Source organism: Neolamprologus brichardi, chromosome 1, assembly GCF_056152115.1.
Source record: "Neolamprologus brichardi isolate AB-2024 chromosome 1, ASM5615211v1, whole genome shotgun sequence".
NCBI classification, from domain to species: Eukaryota; Metazoa; Chordata; class Actinopteri; order Cichliformes; family Cichlidae; genus Neolamprologus; species Neolamprologus brichardi.
In genome coordinates, this window is record NC_142104.1 from 15,837,815 (window position 1) to 15,860,186 (window position 22,372).

Sequence of the window (22,372 nt, forward strand, 5' to 3'; positions counted from 1 at the left end):
AGTGAAGCGTCTTACGGAGAGCAGCAGGGCAAAGACGAAAAATTCTGAAGTGCTTCTTTAATTTCTGCAGTATTATTTTTTTTTTGTGTCTGTTTTTTATGGCTGCCCCCTTTTTCTTTTGCTAAGCTCGCCACTTGACTATTTTCCCATATTGCAGTGCAAACAGTCTGCACATTATTTGCATATAGTACACTGTATATCATCTGAGTGGGATTTATTTTGGTGAAAGCTACAATGAAAGCCAGACTTTCTACTTGAATATAAATATATCCATAAGGCAAGGCTAGCAGCTAGATAAGCCAAGAAAAACAAAAAAAAAAAACAACAATAAGCTCAGAGCCCAGGACGACTTACTGGTATAAAATGGTTTATTTTAAGTTAAAAAAAAAAAAATCACTGTTTTTGCTGTTGCCCATGAGGTACTGTATTTATCCAACCTCAGAGTTTTTCTGTTTTAAACATGAATAATAAAATCCTGGTTTCATTTAAAAGAGTTTAAAAGAAAACCAGGCATAGCTTGAAATTATATTTGAGAACGTATGGTGGAACTGCAAAGTAATACTGTTCTTAAAAGTCCAAAGCAGTGACTGTAGATTTGTGCAGTTTTAAATAACCTTAATTTTTGTTGTTCAGTGCACCAGTTTGCAGCATCCTGCCAGAAGAAAATGTCTAATTTTGAGATGAAACACAACTGGTGTGTTTTTTCTTTGAAATATAAAAGCAGCAAGTTCTCTGACACAAACAAATAAGCCCAAAGCTTTGTCAGTGGAACTTTCAAGATGATTTATTACTAATACACCAATGATTTGTTCGAATGCTGGCAAGTAATGTGTAATTGTTGTAGAGTTTAAAAGATTTCTCTCTAGAGGCTGTGTTTAACCATTAAGTATTTACTCCGATTCAGCTTTGTGATATCTCAAAACCAAAAGAACTGTCTCTGCTAACTATTAGACATGCGGTGATTAGAATAGATCACTTGTTATTTAGGAAAGCAAGGGGATAATCTGTGGAAGTCTTCTGCTTTTATGTGGACCTAAGGAGAAATAGTTTTCACCTCAGTGGCAGCTAATGGGAAACCAAATAAAGTTAAACACTATATTGACCACAAGGAAGCAAAACAATAAATTTGGCTGTAAATAAGACAAATATCTTTACAGTCTCTGATGGCAGACATGTCTTGGCAGCTTGGAGATGCCCCGTAAACAGCATTCCGATCCTGTGACACGGGCTTTTAATTATCACAGAAGCCCAGCCTCATACCTCATCCATCCCTTAGCATTTAACTTCATAATAGAATCCTCATCAATAATTCTGCCGATTTACACGCTCAGCCAAGCATGCACTGCCACAATTAACATTAGTGTGGCGTTTTTTGTGTGAACGTATGTGCACGTGTGAAGGGAAATTCTCATGTGCTTTTGTGCTTCTCCATGTGTTGCTGCAATTAATATTTAAACTGGTGTGCATCATATTTGAGTGTGTGCATGATTATATAAGGAGTTCCTGCGGCACGTCAGTTTATTATAGTCTTCAATGATATGACGCTGGGTAAAGAACATACCTTTACTTAGATTTACTAAAGTACACACACACAGTCCGTACTCACACATGACCATAACCAAAGTTGTTTCCATATAAAGAATATCTGAAGTCAGAAAGTAATGGTTGGTACTTGTTACGAGAAGCTGGCAAACATAATATCTTGTTATGAGGTAAATTTCTTTCCAAATGTAAATCTTTTATAATGCATGGTGACATATAGTGTTATGTTTTGTATGTATTACCCCAAGAAATAGACTCAGTAAAACTCTGCTGGAGAAAAAAATAAGTTGACCTTTTAAATTGGTTTTGCAGGAGAGAAATTCCCTGTATGTTGTAAAATAACTGTAATCACCAGTGGTTTATATATGCTGAAAGATTCAAAAGTAACTATCCCACTTGTAAAATTGTTATTGCACTTAAGCACATTAGCTTCGTTATCCGTAATCATTACGTGGAGCCAAAGCATAGTGATGATAATTACTGTTAACTGTGTAGTCCAGGGAGCCCTTTAGCCTCTGCAGCTCTGGAAATAAATTAGAAATTTACCTCACCTTGGGCCCATGTTCATTGAAAACGTGCTCACATGCTTGTCATGGGGACCAAAGCTGAGTAGATGTGGGTTCACATTGGCTGAGCAAGGTTATTCCAGTGTAGACCATCAGGTTGGCAACCAGGGCCATTAAAATATTTTAAAAAAAGGAAATCCAAGGTCCACGTTTGGTCCTCAACTAGTCTTTGAACAACACTTCTGTAGACTAAATGACTCCCAGTGGTAATATTATAGCTCTGTGGTGAAGAATCTGCAGTCTTTATGCAATATGTAATCATTACAAAGAACCAGACTGATGGTAATGAGTTTTACCTGTCTAGAGAGTGGAGTGCTTATGAATCATAATCTAAAAGACTGTCTGTAACAGCCTCAAGCTTATATTAAAGCACATTCTAATACACACACAAGTATAGATTTAAATAGGTTCACAGACGGTCGGTTTATGAATAATTTTCATACATGCTATTGATAAAAATCTTACACAATCTAAAGGATGAGATCATTAAAATACACAGCTACAAACTCAGAGTGGTGTGTAAAGCAACCCGAAATAATTTCGCTGAGACCAACCCATGGCGGAGTCGCGCTCTCTCAGCAGTAACATTAGCTTACTGCTGAGGATGTGTCATAATTATAGAGAGGCTGAAAGATTGTGATTAAGGAGCGTTACTCCCAAGACAATGACCTACAACTGTAATGAATGATCATTGTGGAAGCGTAATTTATAATCAGTGTTTTCTATAGGCTTGTCGGGCAATATGGTGCTGGGCCACAGACTACTCGAAAGAAAGAAACACAACCACTTAAAATGTAAATTTGTCAGATAGCGTAACACCACAGCTAAATAGTTTGGAAGAAACGTCACAGGCACGCTTTCAAAAATATTATGTAATTATGGGTTTGTTCACTCTCATGCTGTATGTCTTATATGCGAAAATTTGATGAACTCAACATAATAGCGTGGGGCCGGAGGGCTGTAGACTTGGGTTGATTGACCTGTGAACATGAGAAGGTGGAGGAGAAAAAGAGGGCAGATTGGATAAGAGGCAACAAGAAGAGGGCAGCGCAAGAGAGTATATCAACAATAGACACTTCACACATTTCTCCCGTCATCCTGCAGGCATCTGAAGTGCACCTCAAAAGCTCTTAGCTGAAACAGATCAGCTGATCGCACACACACACACACACACACACCAGCATACGCTCTAACACTCTCACTGCTCCTCCTTTTCTCTTTATGGCCCTGTTTCTTTTGTATTCTTGTCTTTTACATGTTAATAACTAAACATTTATGCTTCGTTGCTTTGCATTCTCACTTCGAATGTGTTTATTTGTTTCTTTGGATTGCTCTGTAAGTCTGTAAAAAAGTATTCAACTTCCCTGCGTCCCTTTCATGCTTATTTTTAAGACTTTGCGAAACTTTAAAGTTTTTAAAAGTGTTGTCAGTAACATTCAAACTCAAAGACCACCGGTTTGTACACATTATTGTTTTCTACAGTTAAAAAATACAACACGTAACCCTAAATTTAAGACTCCAGTTTTATTGATTTAAATTTAATGGATTGTTTTGGGGGCTTTCCATAAAATTTCATTTGCATGAGTCTGTTCTAGAGTTTATTATGTCCAGAACTAATGGCTCATGATTCACTCTTGTCTTTAAAAAATGGTGTCACCTCCAGTCTGGCTGCTGTGATATATAGTAGTGATGGCAGTAGCTGCATAATCTCTTTATGCTTGTTGCATACACAATGACTAAAGCTAATGGTTTTGTGCTGACTCTAAAATTAAATAAATAAACAGCAACTACAATAATAACAGAGCAAATGTTCTGTAACTCCTGAAAGACTCATGTTTGTTCAACCACTTTTGTTCCTCAGTAATCTTTGGGCTGGGAGGTGGGCCCTTTTGCAGCACCTGCTGTTACAGGCTTTTTTATCATTGGCGATGTGACGGTGAAGTTTGTTGTCATATTGGTCCAGTGTTATAAAAAAGCAAAAAACAAACACAGCCCAAAGTTGAATTAATCAATAGACGAAGTGTTGAAATACTGATCTCACTATATATTTTGTGTAAAAATACTCATGGCTATACTGATTTTACTATCAATGATCACTCGTTTTAAGTTTAAGCAACAGTTGCATTGACGTTAGTTTAATAAATCAAGCTGTGCTGGTGTTGTGCTGGAATATCCTTTCTTCAAATAAGTGAGTGAATTGTACAAAACGTCAGTAACACCCATCAAACTACAAGATCAATCGTTTATATTCAGTTAAATTAAAAAAAAAAAAAAACCCTGACAGTGTCAATCAAACCTGAACACTGTTATCTTTGTTAAAGTATCAGTCGATTGGTTTGGAGTGTTTGCTTGTAACTTGTAACCACAGCTGCTAAAAATTAACTAATAGTAACTTGTGCCTTATTTTGGCTCAAATGGCAGAAAGTAGTGGGTCAGTTACTGAGGTAAAGGAATGCTAAACGTATACAGGCACCAATGAGCAAACAAATCCTTTTTCGTTGTTGTTTTTAATTGAATTGAATTTATTTATTGAAAATTCCTAAAAAGTTGACTTTTATACATGAAAGGTTTGCTGAGGAGACTTTGATGATATGTAAATAAATTACACTGTGCGTCATAAGGTTATGTTTAAATGCTGAATGATCTTTTAAGTGCAAATTGGATTAAGTCAGCGTGAGGATTTTTGATATCGGCCAAGCAGTGATATTTGTCCTTTTTTTTCCTACAACAATCTCATGTTGTTTGCATGAGCTGGATTTGTTTCCGCCATATGAACCTTTTCATTTTTTGCCAATGAAAACCATTTGAACACGAGTGAGAGAGAAAGCAGTGAGCGATCATGAAAGAGAAAGTGCGTTTTAGAGTGTGTCTGTGTGGTGATTTTTTTGGACGGAACATCAAAACCACGGCAGAGCAATAAGACAGCTTGTTCTGTTTGCATCATATCTCACACAAACAGTCTATACACTCACAACCTCTCATCGCGCACAAAACACAATCACACAAATGCAGCAAATCATTCATCCATCTTTTATGCTAGGATGCACAAAACTTTGGCATCCCTTTGTAAAATGCGGCTAATGTGAGAGGGGGAAAAAGCCGAGGGAGCACGCTGAGAATGCAAAAGTGGAAAGGAGGAGTGAGGGGGAGCAGATACGAACAGAAAACAGGAAGAGAAATATAAGCAAGTAAGACAGATACCGGAAAAGATGGGCAGAAAGACAGGGTGAAGTGTTCAGAGCTCAGATATTTCACTTTCTCTGGGTAATATTTTATAAGCCTGCAAGATTATTCTCACATGCTTTTCTTCGCACTACACAGTTTAGAGCTCTCATTTCCCCGCACTTTTACTTATTTCCTGTCTCTTTTTTTTATTTGTGTTTTGCTCACCGTCATTATTCATCCCCAGAGTTCCATTAAGACAGAGCTGGTCTAAACTGGTTTCTTTCATGTTGTCTGGTCTCATTTACATTTACATTATGATTTAGCCATGCAGCAGATGTTCCCACTCTGAGCAAACTCTGAAACCAATTCAATATCGCAAATACAAGCTGGACAAAATTTGTCATGTATCTTGTTTTTTTGTTTTGTTTTGTTACTGCAGATAGTTGAGAAAGCCAGTCAGATTGCAGCTTATGCATTTAGGCATGTGATAATTTTCTCTGATGGTATGGGCAGAATTTGGTGAAAAGCATGGATCCACCCTGTATTCCCTTAACTGTTTAGGCTAGTGGTGATATAATTGTGTGGGGGAAATTTTCTTGGGACACTTTGGATCCCTTTGTACAAACTGAGCCTACCTGATCAGTATCAAGTTTATTGTAGCTGATGATGTCCATCCCTTTGGTGTGCCCATCATCAAATGGCTGCTTCCAGCAGGGTAACAGGCACCGTGTCACAAGGCTCAAATCTTCTCAAACTGCTTTATTAAACATGACAGTGAGTTCACTGTACTCAAATGACCTCCACAGTCTCCAAATTTCAATAGAGCACCTTTGGGATGTGGTGGAACGGATGGTTGGCATCATGGATGTGCAGCAACTGTGTGATGCTATTATGTCAATATGGACCAAAAACTAACCAAACAGCTCACTAACTATTAATTCTGTAACTGTGGTTGAAAAAAGAAATTCTCACAAACCAAACAGAAAACAAAACATCAGAAAACATAAATGGTCCAAAAGGTTGAGTCCTTGATGAAAGTCATCTGCCTACACACATAACACTGAGTTTTAGATCATTCTTGCACGAGGGAATAAAGGTGGTCCCGATAATGAAAAGGAGAGTGGAGAAATTACACAGCACTGGGAAGTTCTTAACAGTTAAGCATTAAGACTTTAATAAGCACTCTGTGATATTTTGCCATCGGTTAGTTTTATGTTCCCTGCCTGTTTTTTCTTTTATGTCTCAGTCCTGGTATTGTGCATGCTGGCTCCCAGTCATGGTTTACTAGGACACTTGATAGAACTGAGCTATTGTTAACAAAATATATTTTACTGTGCCTTTCTGCTATGACAAGTCAAAATGTCAGCCGTGAAAGGTCTATTAAACTGCACACAAAATAATTTATATGAAGGCAAACCTGCCTTACATCATAGGTTAAAATCCTGCCTCTGGATCACATTGCAGTACTCCTTTTGGCAAGTTTCTGCTATTACATCTAAGGAAATGCATAGAGCTGATGCAAATTGAAAAGTTAAATGTGAAAAGTCAGTCGTCAGTGTCTGGTAAAATAGTTTTTTGGCTGCTTTGGCTGAGTTAAAGCAAGTCTATGTGATCTCTTTTTTAATAAATAAAAGGTGTAAAACTTAACAGTGATAAAGGCTCGTCCATTTCCAGAATTTTGTTTATTCCATCAGTTAAAATTAGAAGTCTTTCCGTGAAAGAAAGAAAACTGTTGTTTGCAACTGTCTTCCTCATTCCTTCCTCAAGACCAGGAATAGCTGAGATTTGCATTTCATAGGCTTTACAGCATTATTTCTTTTAACACAGAACATAAAAACACAAAAAGAAAAGGTTTTCAAGTAAGGATGGACTTTAAATTCCAATTCGAAGAGGTGAGCACATGCCTCTTTTTTTAAAATTCTCAACAACCGCTTGGTGTTAGTTCTCACAGTTGGAGATATCTTGTTTGTACATCGTGGCTGGACTATAATTACATATTGAAAAATACTCAGAATCCACTTTCATCTCACTGCAAAAGGAGGTATGAAGGCAAATTTAATAAGTTTCCTGTTGGCATAAAAGGATGCGTGCATCCCTCTAAAACTGCTAAATTTCCATGATAGGATGTAAAATAATATCCTGAAACTAGACACTGCATCCATTTTTCTTTCCTTTCTTTCAGTGGGTCAAAGTGGTCTCGCTGGTGATGTTTGTCCGGATCCTGGAGTTCCCGAAAACGGCAAGAGGATGGGCTCTACTTTCCAGTAAGTGAAGCTGTATTTTGTTTTTAGACTCACCTCTTGAGTCTAAATGTTGTTGTCTCACATGCAGAAATCAGACTGACCTAGAAAAGTCCCAGGTCTCTTGTTGCAATACATTACATTAGCTAACCTGGCACAAGCCATCAAATCATTTGGCTGACATGTGAGTACAGGGATGTTTCCTCAGTGTTTGTTTATTTTCTGCTTGGTTTGAGTTGTTGAAGCATTTTAATTCACAAGTCAGAACAGATTGCCAGTTGGCCACAAAATACTTGTGGTAAACCAGTTAAATTCTTAGTTTTAATGAAAAAACCTAAACGAGCTCTGCCTACCATGCTCTGCTTTTCCTTAACCTGTCTATTCTACATACACGTTTGATAATGGTCAGCACATAAGTAGAGTAAAACTTCTTTAACTAGGTTTAATGACTCCTCTGTACTGTTCTCTCACTTCAAGCGATAACATCAGTGTTGTAGTTGGCTGACAAAATTGATCACTGTGTGAGGAACATCTAGTTCTTCTTCATTTTCCGGGAGACTGAAGTGTTTTGTGGTTTATGCATCATTATAAATAATGTATGTCCATTGGGGACATGTTGTTAGAACATGAGCTTTTTAGATGCAAAGCACCATATGTAACTGGGTTGAAACCTACTTGGAAAAACACAAAACATTGTACAAACAGATGTTTTGTTTAGTGTTTGCTTCACCAGCCGCCCCTACATCAAGAAGTGTCACCTACAGGAAAACAAATTATTAGCAAAAAATGTAATCCTGCAAATTCAGATGTAATCCAGATGTCCCCATCTAATTAAATATGCAAACACACAAACAATAGTAAAGGGGGGCAGTAGCATGTAGCATGTAAGTAGCATGTGAAATGTATGGGACATGTACCTAAATCACCTCTTTTATTTGAAATCAATTCATGACTATTCATAACAGTATCAACTTTAAAGCTATGACAGAAGAATCAATTCAGAATTAGTTTTCTGCCTGTGGAATTTAACTACCAAACAGCTCTAGCAGCAAATATTCCTACTGCAGTTCAGCTAGAGTTGGGCCGATAGCTTTTTGGGCAATGACATAATTCTCTGAAGTATTGATTAGAGTCCAGGTTCACTTGTTCTACAGCTGAACTGTTGTATGAAAAACATTCTCACAACATTTAGCCCTGTCAAAGCGCTTTCAAAGAGGTGGGTGTTAAAGTGTACAGTCAATGTTTTTTAATCACATCACCTTCAGTTTACATCAAGGTCCAAACAATCCAGAACCTGAATATCAGATTAGACTTAGAAACCAAGATAAAAGTGTGGAGAAGGAAATCCAAAGCACACAACGTTATCGATCAAACATGGTTCAGTTTTTTGGCATTTTATGGCTGCCAGTGGAATCTGGCCATTAGTGTTTATTGATGACGTGACTGCCGATAGAAGTAGCAGGACGAATTCTGAAGTGTATAGGACTATACTCTCTGCTTAGATTCAGACAAATACTGTGAAACTGATTGGACAGTGTTCATAGTGCACATGAATGATGACCCAAAGCATACTGCAAGAGCAACCCAAGAGTTTCTTGAGGCAAAGAAATTGAATATTCTTCCATTGCCAAGTCAGCGAACTAATCTCAAACCAACATGTGATTTTTAGTTTCTGAAGACAAAACTGAAGGTCGCTGGAGTAAAGGACAAACAGAATGCTAAATTGCATTGCATCTCAAATGCAGAATATGTTGTTGTTCATGGGTTCTGGACTTCAGGCTGTCAATGACCGCATTTTTTTTTTTTTTTTGTAGAGGAAAAATACAAAATTGCTCTATTATCCAAAAACATATGGACGTAGGCATTTGAAGAGATAGAATATAGACGTATTAGAATTGTTTCCACACACACACATATATATATATTTTGAAATGTTCTTTCAGCTTTGTTTTCAATTCTTTTTGTAAAATCTGTAAATACATAGGCAAGATGGAGCATGAAATTCCCAGTATTTCATGCTAATGCTTGCAAAGTTTAACTTTTTTTAAGGCTCTTTGAACATGCTGCTGTGTCTTTACCCTCACCTCAGTCATTAGCTGGTAACCTTCAGTGTTTGGAACAGCTTTGTAGGTGAGAGGAAGGCCATAGAAATCATCCTCATTTTGAATTAACCTTTATTTTCTTTGTCTGATGTACACAATACATAAAATTCAGCTGTTACACAGAGATTTAGGCTTATAGTACAGTCTTTATATTTGAATACAGTAAGTTCAGCAATCAGCAATGCCACATATATGTCACGATGGCTGTGGCTTTTCAGCTTCTCTCATTTCAAGAGTGCAGCTTATGTTATTCAAACAAGTCTCCTTACAGAAAAGTGAATTAATGAACACATCTGCATTTAACAGCATAATGAAAGACTGCCTTATTATTTCCTAATGACCCTAATGAGTCAGTTATTATAAGGCATATTCTTCAATGTCTTGCTATTGGCCTTATATTCTCATTTGAGGAATATAAGAAATGTAACAGATATATCTCATATAGCTCTATCCTTTGATAAATGTGTATCACACTAGTTTATAATGTGCTGCCCCTTTATTCAAGAAAATAATGTAAGCCTCATTCATTTCACTGTTGTTCAAATGTAGTCCTGTTTTCGGCTCAATTAAAGGCTGGTTTAGCTACTTCTGTAGTATTATTTATACTGGAGTTTTTCCAAGAGTTAGGACACATGTTGACACACTTTGCAGTTCCTTTTTGACCGAATAGACAATTTTTTGTCCTATTTTATGACCACTATACTATTTCTTTATGGCTTTAATGAAGGAGTTGATATGATTGCAAAATACTGTATATGGCATAGCTTACATTCTGTCCTTTAAAAACATTTTCATGTAATAGCAGTCTTGTGCAAGATATAGAAAGTTGCACAAGTTTTCTATTAAGTTTATTTCATACAATACAGGCTATGCTTTAGACTATTCTAATCGGAGTAATTAAAGGCATGAGGGAGTAGTACAGTAGGGGTAAAGTAGGATTAAAAAAAATACAAATCTAAACAATTGCAAAACTGCTAACAAAATATTGGGCTTTTAATTTTCCATCCTTCTTAGGTGTTGCTTTAATGCATCCAGGAATTATGTAAATAATGTAACAGCACAGAGAAGATTCAGGAAAGTACTGCAAAATGTAACAAAGAGAGTATACTGAGAGAACAGTGGGCAGGAGAAAGCTTGAAAGCACGGAAGAGTGATGCCCCTAAATACAGAAAATGTTAGGCTGTTGAGCAGGAGAGAGACAGAGATCTGAAGATGTTCCTCGGACTAATAGAGAACAAATGGTAAGGAGGGGAAGTAAACATGTGGAGTATTCTTCAGTTTTTCTTTGAAGTAAAGAATATGTTTGTATTGAATGAACATAGCTCTGATATGTACGGCTAGATAAATATTTTGTTTCTACAAATGTTTTTTATTTGAGATATTCTATTGTCACTGGAACAATTTTCCTGTGAATTTGTGCTCGATAACGTGAAATGACGAGGCAGAATCACTCATTTACCAAAGTATCAGACCTTTTTGGCAGATATGTGTTGAATGATGTTAGCGAAAAAACAGCTTTGAACAAGACTAATATTTAATGAAGTGAAAAGAATTGATTGACAGATAACAAAAAGGATGCATCTAAAATAGATGAGAAATACCTTTTAGCTAGCTTAGGTGTAGCGAAATGAGTGTAAGAGTTATTGCAGTCTGAAGGCATATGTAAGCATGAAATGTAGATGAAGTCATTTCCCAAACCTACAGTGCTGCCATGAGCAGACTGATTCTTGAAATAGGAAACATTTAAAACCACCTTGACTTTTCCTATTGTTGACTATATGAACAAATGGAGTAACACGAGGGGGAAGCTCATTGGTCAGGGGAACATGTGAGAATCTATTGCAGGAAAACCATCGCATAAACACTCAATCGATGAGGCATTTATGTTGGAATAGTTAGACAAAAACCACTTTGAGTAAAAAGGACATAAGGATGTCATTTGAGTTTGGCAAACTTCTTTTAAAGGTCTCTGTGCACAATTATTAAACGTTTCTCTAGTCTGATAACAAACACAGAATTCCCAGAGGTCCTTGAAAATAATCTGCTCTGAAGTGAATGACCCTGACATATTAATAAGAGTTTACATTTCGCTGTGACCTGAACCATGCGTCAGAGACAGTGATGGGGGTGCGGCTTTCTATGCAAGTGTCTAGGTCAAGCCGCCTAAATATGCTGCGTTTGGACATTTGCAAACATTTCACTTTGGTCTTGTGGGTTGTTGATCAACTTACCTATAAATCCTAGAAAAAAATCACTATCCATCCTGTCAGTGTGACTGCATTTGATGTAGTCTTTTTAGATGTCGTTAGATTGTACTGCACAGCAGCCCTGCGACAAGCTCCAAGCTTGCTTGCACTGCGTGCCCCACTTCTAGGACAGACTGGCAAGGAAAGTTTCAAGTCTTGGCCGGTAAACAAGGACTCAGTGGATACGGGGATTTTTAAATTATTCACTCAATGGTGTCAGTCACCTACACTAATCAGTACAAAGGGACACATTATTCCGTTTAATCAGGAGTGAGCTATTATAAAATTATGATCTCTCCCTGGGACTCATCCACTTACCATCAGTGGCAGGTGAAATGTAACGTGCTCAATTTTCACCATTTTCTGAAACTATTTTCAGGCCAAAAAATTTAAACAATAATCATCTTTTAATCTCTGATTCCTGCTGGTCTTCTTTGCTGGTAGATAGTATGACTTCACTAACTCTCTTGCCATTAATGGAGTTGTTTGAGCTAGTGAAATAGCATTACCTCCTTCTGCGTGTGTGTCTCTAAGCATTTATGTGCAAGTGTATGCATGCTTGTTGGCAAGGATGTCTTTGGTGTTTTTATCTAATCATCATTAAGCACTGAGCTACATGAAGTGGAACTGAATTGTGGTTTGGTGAAGTGAAACAGGGCTAATAGGACAACATACTGTAGAATGGGGTTTTAAATTTCTGGGGACGTACAAGATCGCTGTCACTTAGCATGTTTGGGATGTTTTGTTTAATAGAAAAACAATATGTAACTATAAAAGGAAGATTTTAGTTATTTTCAAGGTAAATAATGAGCGTCAGGATAAAAGTCATATCCATCAAAGCATCACGAAACTGGTGAAAGCTGTGGCAGAAGTGAATGACCTAACTCAATGTGACAAAGACAGTAAACAGAAAGATTTGGCCTGTCTGTACGACTCTACAGTGTTTAACAACAGGGCTGAGCCAATGAACATCCAAAACTCCACGTTGTGAATGTTTGGCCAGGTGGTAGACTGTGGTGTGTGTCAGCAGGGAGGGGACATTAAGCTTTACAGACAAGACACCATGCAGATTTCCACTTAGATGGCTCGATGTCCCTCTACCATGTTAGACAGCAGGGTGTTGGAGAAAATGGGAAAACAAGAATCATCAGAACAAATGATGAGAGGATAGAGAGAAGACATGACAAGCTGAGAACAGAGAAGCAAAAGAGAGCAAAAGAAAGCAGATGACAGAGGAAAAACATGTTACAGTACAGTTACAAAAGCATCTTACAGGAAGAGAGGAGTTACAGAGCCCGGCCACTGATCTAGAAGGATGATGCCCTATTTGTCAGGGATCTAACAGCCACCTCATCTTCTATACCATGAATAGCATTTGTACATCATTTGAACTGAAAGAGTCCATTTTTCTGGCGATTTAAGGGCGTTTTTCTCAAGTTTTTACACTTTTAACTGACAATGATTTTGGGGTATCAGTCAGAACTGGACTCAGAGTACCTCTTCTTACTTTTTTTGACAAGCGTTTTTAATTTTGTGTCCCTTTAAATAGAGTTGGCTCCAGCGTCCAGTTCAGTTGTGATGACAGCTACGTACTACAGGGATCCAAAAGTATCACCTGTCAACGAGTCACTGACACACTGGCAGCCTGGAGTGACCACAGACCCATCTGCAGAAGTAAGTCCCACCTGCCATTCAACTCAAACCAAATCATGTAGCTATTTCATACAAATAGCTTATATAATCATAGTAGCTCTTATCATCATCATTATAATAACAGCTCATATGTTATATGTTTTACAAAGTGAATCTGTTAAATAAGGTAATGGTTATGTGTTGCCATTTGATCATTATTTTTTAATCAGTAATTTAGATTAATAAAAGATTTGTTTGCAACCCTTAAACCCTTTTTAAGCATAATTTGTTAACAGTTACTACCTCGTTTAAACAACAATATGTCAATGAATGCCTTCAGATTTGTCACAAATATTTAGATCGGATTAGATTTCCTATGGTCAAAATATTGATATCATTAAAAAACAATATTTCACCAATATTCATACCAATTTTTAAGCAAGTGTCTAATGGGATAAAATGATCAAAATGATCCATATGTACCATTCAAAAAGTGAGCACCTAAATGGAGGCTGAACACTGTGTGATGACAAATAAAAGAGATGTTTCGCTTCTCATTTCCACAGTGATCGTTTCACTTGTGAATATAGCTGTAATCATAGCACAGCTGTTATGTTAAACTTGTTTATGGTAATTTTGAAAAGTGTGGCTGTTTTTACTTTAAAATAAGCTTAAATATACCTGGAATAAAACAGCAACATAACTTGTTAAAAGAGGCTTACACCATTCATTTTACTTTAATCAGTTAATATCAACAATGCACTTTATACAGATAGAGGATACATAATCGTTTTTCAAATTAATAAATGAAAGTGAATGAAGCAACAAGATTAAAAAGGTAAAACACAGCCAAGTTTTCCAAGTTTTGTATTTTCTTAGAGGGTTAAAATCAAGAAGCTCTAATGCTGACTAATGTGTTCAAAAATCACCTGATAGTTAATATTAACCTTGGACCTGAGAATGATGTAAAGAGCTGGAGGTGCAGGGGAAGTGTGAGCCTGATTACCTCAGATTCAGTGATCTGTTCAAGGACACTTTTGTGTGAACTAGAGGTTAAATTATCAACAAGTTTTACCAACTATTATTGGCCCAGAGGTCTGCATTCAAAAATATGACCTGTCTTTAATCAGCACCACCACCACTGCAGGCACTGTAGCAATGAAACTAGGATTACATTTTCATCATTAGCAAAAGCAGAAGTCAGTAATCCTAATGTGTTTTTAATAGTTTTTGGATAACAGTGGAATTGCACGGGAATTGCATGGCGGTGATGTGTTAGCATTATTAGGATAAGGCCACACAGGCACAGCTATGGTCACACTAATTATTTGTTCCTCAGAGTGTCAGATTGTTGATGAAAATGAGGAGATCTTTAAGCAGATCTTTTATAATACTCCTCTAAAGCCATGCCGCAATAGTTAATCCTGGTCCCATACCTCTGAATCTGTCTCCAGATCTCTAATTTTGTCAGCAATTAAAATGGTATGGTGTTGCACTGATTGCTGTTTCCCGTTAGTCAATATTAACTTTGCATGTAGGATTAGGCATAGGCACTTCATCTTGTTTGTGTGTGTCAGAGCCATAAAAATGGTGCCAGGAATTGTAAGTCAGGTTAACAAAATAACACCTCTTAAATCAGCTTAGCGTGAAAAAAACAAGTTGTTCCTAGCAATCACTACCGGAGCTTCCATAGTGACTGACATCGGCAGCTGAGCGATAATCCAGTGTATTCCCTATTTGTAATAATATCTTACATAAAGATATTGTCTCATGATTTTCACAAGCTTTGAATAGTTATGTTGTTTTGGGGTATTTGCAGATGCTAAATCTATATTATTATGGACATATCATAAATAATATTAGCTCGGATTATGTTTTATTATTTGTTAATGTGCAAAAATTATGATTCACTTTCTGACTGAGTGACTAAATAAATAAATGTATGAGTGGCGGCGCAATGACGCAGGGGATCTCGCTGCCCGCATGTTTACCAACAGTATCCTGTTGGACTTATTATTTTACAATAAAAAGGGAGACAGCTAACATAGACACCCAAGTGTGTGCGCAAATACACTTACAAACACACTTGCACTTGCAGCTAGTGTCCAGTGGACAATGTCACACAGCTGATAGTTGCTGCAATACTTGCCTTGAGCTGTGTGTGTGTTTGATGGGCAGACAGTCCCAGCGCTCAGACACAGACTGTAGAGTCCCTGTCACATTGTATTAAACTTTAGATGTGTGTGGTTATGTGCACATGTGTGAATGTGTAATTTGTGACTACATGTCTGTCTGTGGCTGCAGGAACCCCCCTGGAATCATGATACTGGCTACTTCTGATGGTTAGAAACAGTAGGGGTTTCTTGAAAAGCTTATCTGGAATATTCTTTTTACTATTTATATTTACATAAATACTATGTATAACTTATTTTACAAGATTTTTAATTCATACTCGAACAATATGAAAATGTTCAAATATGAACGAATGAACAATAAATCATCAATTAAGGGGAAAAAACCACAATAAAGTATTCTTAATAGGAGAATTTGACATCATTTTTCATTATGTAAAACAAATAAATTGACATGACTCAAAAAATGTTTTATAAATCGCTCAGTGACTACATGGGTGAAGCATTTGTTCATGCTGAAGTCTCAAAACATTACTCAGAACATCACCAATATAACCTCCAAGTGATATAACAAAATAAATAATAAAAACACAGTTATAGAAAATATGAATTTAAATGCTTAGGACACTCTGAGATTAGTATGTTCTTGTTGTAAACCACATTGCACAGTACAGTATTACTGACAAACACACATTTACTCTAGTACAGCCATTCCCAAACTGTGCACAATTTTAAATTTTGACATTTTCCACAGGGTTTTCAAAACTTTGATTAAGTCTAATTACCATGATAATATATTTACTTCATTTCATTTTAATAGAATTTTCTGACGATTTGGCGGTTACGTCAATTTTCAACCTTATAGCAAATGCTCCAATTTAACTCCTTTTCAACAAAGATGACTTACAATAGACACTTAAAAAAGGTTTTCACAGAACTATACAAACCTATGAAAATCCACCCTTACAGCCATATGCTGCGAACAAAATTCCCATGATTATTTTGTCATTAGCAAGTATGACAACCTCTACAAAAGCAAATGCTTTAGCAGTTTGCTGGTGATGATTTGGGCTTGTTATGTAGCTATTAGACATGGGCACCATGCAGTCAGTTTAGTGGACCATAAACTATGTATACAAATGTATTCTAACCAAATGTGAGGCCATATAATAATGGATTGGATTTATATAGCGCTTTTCAAGGCACCCAAAGCGCTTTACACGGGTTTACACGCCACTATTCATTCACTCTCGCATTCACACACTGGTGGGGGCAAGCTACGGTTGTAGCTACAGCTGCCCTGGGGCAGACTGACAGAAGCGAGGCTGCCATATCGCGCCATCGGCCCCTCTGGCCAACACCAGATGTCTCATTGCTAGAGTTTGGCTGAACCTAGGTGATGCAAATGGACAATGATCCTAAGCACAGAAGCAAATCTACAACAGAAAGAAAGTAAATCATGGTGTCACAATAATCCAGTCAAACTGTGGACCTCAGCCTGAAATGCTGTGACAGAACTTTCAGAGAGCTGTGCATAAAAGTAAGCCAATAAAGTGAAGCAACGCTGTGGGTCAAAACTCTTCTACAACAATGTGAGAGACTGATAAAATCATACAGAAAACAATTACATCACATTTTGCTGCTAAAGGTTGTTCTAGAAGCTACTGAATCATGAGATATACTCAGATTTTTTTAGGATTGCCTTTGAGACGACCAAACCCTGGTGCGATATATGAAAATTGCTACTTTTTTAATTATGGCTTTTTAAATTTTGTTTCCAAAATAAGTGTAAACATTTAACCTTTCACATCTAACTACAAAATTCACATTTTTAAATATTGTTGAGATATTATAGAAAACCATCAGCAGCTTACCTATAGTACCTACATAGCTCACCAGGGGGCAGTGGCTGACACTTTGGAGATCGCTACTATTGTCTCTGTTTTTTCTTTTTTGTTGTTATTGTTGTTGTTGTCACAGAATCTCTTTTAGAATTATCCTCAAGGCATTCTTAGTAGTTCATTTCAGTTGAATTGTGGAGTGACATTGACTGTGAATGTTGGTTTTACTCAATATGCATTATATTTATTATTCATTTAGTGAAGCTGTAAATGGGGCAGTTTCGTAAAAGACTTTTGCAGTAATGTCAAAATATGGAACAACCTTCTTTCTTACTTTTGATTAAATATAGAGTACTTTATAAGGAAAATCTCAACTGAAGAACAGCATTTCCACAACAATGCAAGACTGCATGAACTGGCACCAGATAGAAGCTGTGAATCCAGACTTTATTTTAAACACAAATATTTGTTATTACAAGGGTATATCAATACAAATGAACAGGTGAAAGCAGGAAGGACAAAGTGAGATAAGAAGTAGAAATCGAGATCAGTAGTCTGTTACAAGCAAGTAGAGGTTAAAAATGTCTGTACTATAATTCCTGTGCATTGTATTATTTTGTGTGATCACTCTCTTGGGATTCAAACCCATGAGCCTCTCTCGTTCTCTACTGAGACTTAACTGTTAATTAGAACCTGGTCTCTGAGATGAATCGCCATGAATGTGTTTCTGTGTGAGCGTGTAGCTGTGTGTATCACTGTGTGGTTCAGCTCTCCTTTCTAATTAACAGGCAGATCAGTCATCTGAGGTCCTCCTCTCTCTCCCTTTCTCTCCTTGTATTTTCCACGTTTCTCTCTCTCGTGCTGCTTGCCCTTCCTCCTTTCCTTTCTTTTCATATTCTTTCTTGCATTTTTTTCACCCTCTACTCTTTTTCTATCTTTTTCTGACATCTGTCTTTGATGTCTCTCAACTTATCGGTTTTTAAAACCTCCTTAAACCGCTTATGCTCCTGTGACACAGGCTTTCTTTCCCTCTAATAGGAGTGAACAGTTTCAATCATTATGATTCAAGTTATTTTTGCCGTTTTAGTATAACTACAAGGAGTTGCAAGGTACGTTGGTCACCTGCTCCGTAGCAAACTGTCCTAATAGTTTCTATATTCTACATCGCTAGTATACTATAAAGGAACACCCAAATTTAGACTAAGATGATTCCTTGACCTCTCTTCTTGCAGATACAGTGTGTGTGTGTGTGTGTGTGTGTGTGTGTGTGTGTGTGTGTGTGTGTGTGTCTTTCTCATCCAAAAATGAATTTCTTTGAGACATGAAAGGATGTCTCAAGGTTCAACGTTTCATGTTGACTTTCTTTAAGATATTGACCACAGGTTGGCCTTTGGCCATGTTTAAGCAGCTGATGTATGCACTGTGAATGAAAAGATGTTATGATGTCTTTCAAACATACTCAAAAATTTACCTGTTCCAATCTGTATCCTAGTTTCTTTACATTTTAAAGAAGTGAGATATTTAAGACATAAAGATTCCTCTTTCAGGGCTTTGTAGTGAGGAGAACGATACTAAATTCAACTCTAGATTTAATGGGGAGCCAAGGAAAAAAAAACTAATACAGAAGTATAATCTCTATTTCTGCTCCCATTAAGACTTTTGCAGTCATGTCTTGGATCAAATTAAAGCTTTTCTAGAACCTATTAGGACAACTGGAAGATAAGGAATTGCAGAAGTCCCAAACAGAAGACGTAAATGCATTACATGTTCAACATCCCTTTGAGACAGGATGTTCCTACTTTTGTCTTTAATCTGCACATAAAAATCTTTGAGATTTGTTTAATATTTCAAATTAATCCACATTGTAGCACTGGAGGCCAAGGTGATACTAAAAGTTGGCACAATGGGAATTTGGACAAGTAAAAAGGAAATATGTTAAGTAATTGGAGAATTAGTAAAATAATGATATTATTCCTGTGGGCATTTGCTGTTTGTGAAAAGTGCTATATAAAGGGAAGAAATTTGGATTGATTTGGTTATAAATTACTATTATTAATTAAAATTCTATTCACACATAGGTCTAAAGTCAGTGTAAACATAGTAAATATTATATGCTTACATTCTGTTTTTCAACATTTTGATCTCTGACACTACCTCACCCTGTTTTCATTTTGTCCTATTTCTAAAGTAAAAGGTGAATCTGCAAACACAGTTTTGACCAGACTATAAATCTTTTTTGTTGCTCCTTCTCTCTTTTGCTCTCTTCCTGTGTAGCTCGTACCTGTGGCAGTAACCTAAGAGGACCCAGAGGGGTCATAACGTCTCCCAACTACCCAGTTCAATATGAGAACAATGCCCACTGCGTGTGGGTCATCACTGCAATGGACGCTGAGAAGGTGAGCTTTTTCATTGTTTAATTTTTCTAAGAGTTTTTTATTTAAAAAAAAAAAAAACACAACATCAAAAAACTAAAACCCTGTAATCTGACAGGTGGAAAATACACATTTTATACCTGCAATAGGCTTTCATCACATTGTGTTGTGATCTTAAAAGAAGAGTACTGAGTTCCATTCAACTGAAATACAGTCCATGAGTGAGGTTTGAGGGACAGAATATTGTTGGGAAAAAATTTGTATGCCTATGAGCCAATGTGGTGAATGTGGAAATTCAAAAGAGCAGCCGAGAGAGAAAGAAAAGACTACTGTAGTGAGCATGACTTGCAGGAAGCCACAGAAGAAACTATGACACAGTATACAAACACATTCTCTTACGTCGAGTGTTGACGTAAGAAGAAGTTAAAGGACTGTTGTTGCAGGCTTCATTTTTGTCATTTGTTTGTGGTTTGAATTCTTTTTCAGCTGCGGTCATCACCCTAATCCCACCCCACCCGCCCCCTTCCACTTTTGTCAAGGCAACTTTGGTTCTCGAGCCATCGTTGCAGAGACATGAATAATTTATTTACCTGTGGAACAACATCTCAAGTCTATCTACGTTTTCTTTTCTTGATTCTCTTCTCTTCGTGTATTCTCATATATCGTGTTTTCAGATCTTCTTCCCCTTTGTCTCCTCTGCACTCTCTGCCCTCCACTCTTTCCCTTCCCTCCTCCCCCTTACTCTCCACTTGCCTCTCATTTTGTCCCAACAAACGCTGAGTTCTTTGTTCTCCACTCTTTTCTCCTCATCTCTCCCCTCACCTACTCTACTCTGCACTGCTATCTTCCCATCCACTTTCTCCGTCTGTCATCTGCTTTTCTCCTTTCGCTTTGATTTGTTTAAAATGTTAAGTCTGAAGATGGTGAAAGTACAGAGATGCAAGGAGAGTGAGAAGGCACAGAGCTCATTGAAAACTACAGAGAAGAGAAAGGAAGGGGAGAAAATGGGGCTGAATATTCAGCTTGCTACTTCATATCTAAAAAGCGAGCACCAGGAACAGAGAACAGGAAAAGAAAAAGGACTGAATGTCCAAGCAGGTACTTGACATGTGACATTGAAGTTTTCTCTAAAGGTGGATGGAAATGGAGTCTTCAAGGGAGCTGGATGGAGAAATAGTGAGATATGATTGAAGAGAGAGAACAAAATAAAGAAAGTGGAAAGAGAAAAAGGAGTGAGAAAATGACTTTTTGTTCTCTGCTGTTGGCCATTGTGACCTTGATAGAGAGAAAGGGCAAATCTATCCATGTCTAACAGCTTGTTTCTCGCCGCAACGTAATTCTCATATGTTCTTGTACGTTAGTGCTGATTTGTCTCTTTCACATAGCTATGCGCATCTTACGAATTCACTCATGAAATCTTATTAACACCAACATCACAATCACGAGTGGTCTTTAAAGGCTTCTCGTCAGCTTTAGAGCTGCCGTCAGCCATTCGCACTTTAAGTACTTTACAAGAAATCACACTAATCTTAACTGACGTGGCTACATAGTTTTATCACAACAAATGTACAAATGAGATTTTGCTCATTGTCAGGTGACAGATGGAAAGTCCTCCTCATGTGTTATGCATGTTACTTTAAGTTAAAAATAGAATACAGTACAGTATTTTATGAAGAGACACATAGCCTTGGCTTATTATGGATGGGACGCTTTTTATCTATTCTGTGCATTGCATTGGGACGCGTGTGTGTGTATTCACATGCATGTGTGTTTAAAAGGCTTGATGTTTGAGTGCACTTCAAGAATGGGCTATAATGACAGATTATCAGCTACTACAGCTGCTGGCATTTTCAGAATGTCACTATCTACATACATAAACGGGGAGACAAGGACACGAGACAAAATACAAGACAGTTACACTCTACAAGACATTGAGATAGGATGCAACCCCAATCCCAAAAAACTTGGGGTGCTGTGCAAAATGTAAATAAAAACAGAATGCAATGATTTGCAAATGTCATAAACCGATATTTTGTTCGCAAAAGAACACAGACAACATATCGAAAGAGAAAATGTACCATTTTTAAGAAAAAACAAATAGCAAGAGGTCATTTTGATTTGATGGCAGCAACACATTTCAAAACATTTAGGACTAGTTAATGTTTACCACTGTGTAGGACCCGTTACACACTTTTGGGAGAGGAATGTTGTCCCATTGTTGTCTTATTCTAACTGCTCAACAGTCGTGGATCTACTTCTGCATGCTTACTGGTTCGTGATGCACCCAGTCTTTTTAGTTAGTAAAAGGTGTGAGCTGCAGGAGGGCCAGTTCAAAACCTGGACTCCAAAATGTTGTGGTTGAAAAAGTATGGTATTGTCTTTGCTAAAATATGCAAGGATTTCCCTGAAAATGGGTTAGGGTCCTGTGTAACAGAAATAACTTCTGGTCCCATCACAGCAGGATTGTTGTTTTTTTTTAATCAGGGTTATCTTTTGTCAGGACAGCTTGCTAAAAGGCCCTTAACTTTTTTTTT

At 37.2% G+C, this 22,372-nt stretch overlaps 1 protein-coding gene across 2 annotated transcripts in view; it reads left to right on the top strand.

Annotated features, from left to right (window-relative positions):
* The window catches only part of LOC102783723 (CUB and sushi domain-containing protein 1-like), a 448,866-nt gene that overhangs the window by 261,139 nt on the left and 165,355 nt on the right, over positions 1 to 22,372 (top strand). For both annotated transcript variants that reach the window (XM_035905239.2, XM_087837652.1), the window contains exons 8-10: positions 7,456 to 7,537; positions 13,411 to 13,535; positions 19,741 to 19,862. In XM_035905239.2, coding sequence (XP_035761132.2) covers positions 7,456 to 7,537; positions 13,411 to 13,535; positions 19,741 to 19,862 — 329 coding nt within the window. The remainder of the gene's footprint in view (positions 1 to 7,455; positions 7,538 to 13,410; positions 13,536 to 19,740; positions 19,863 to 22,372) is intronic.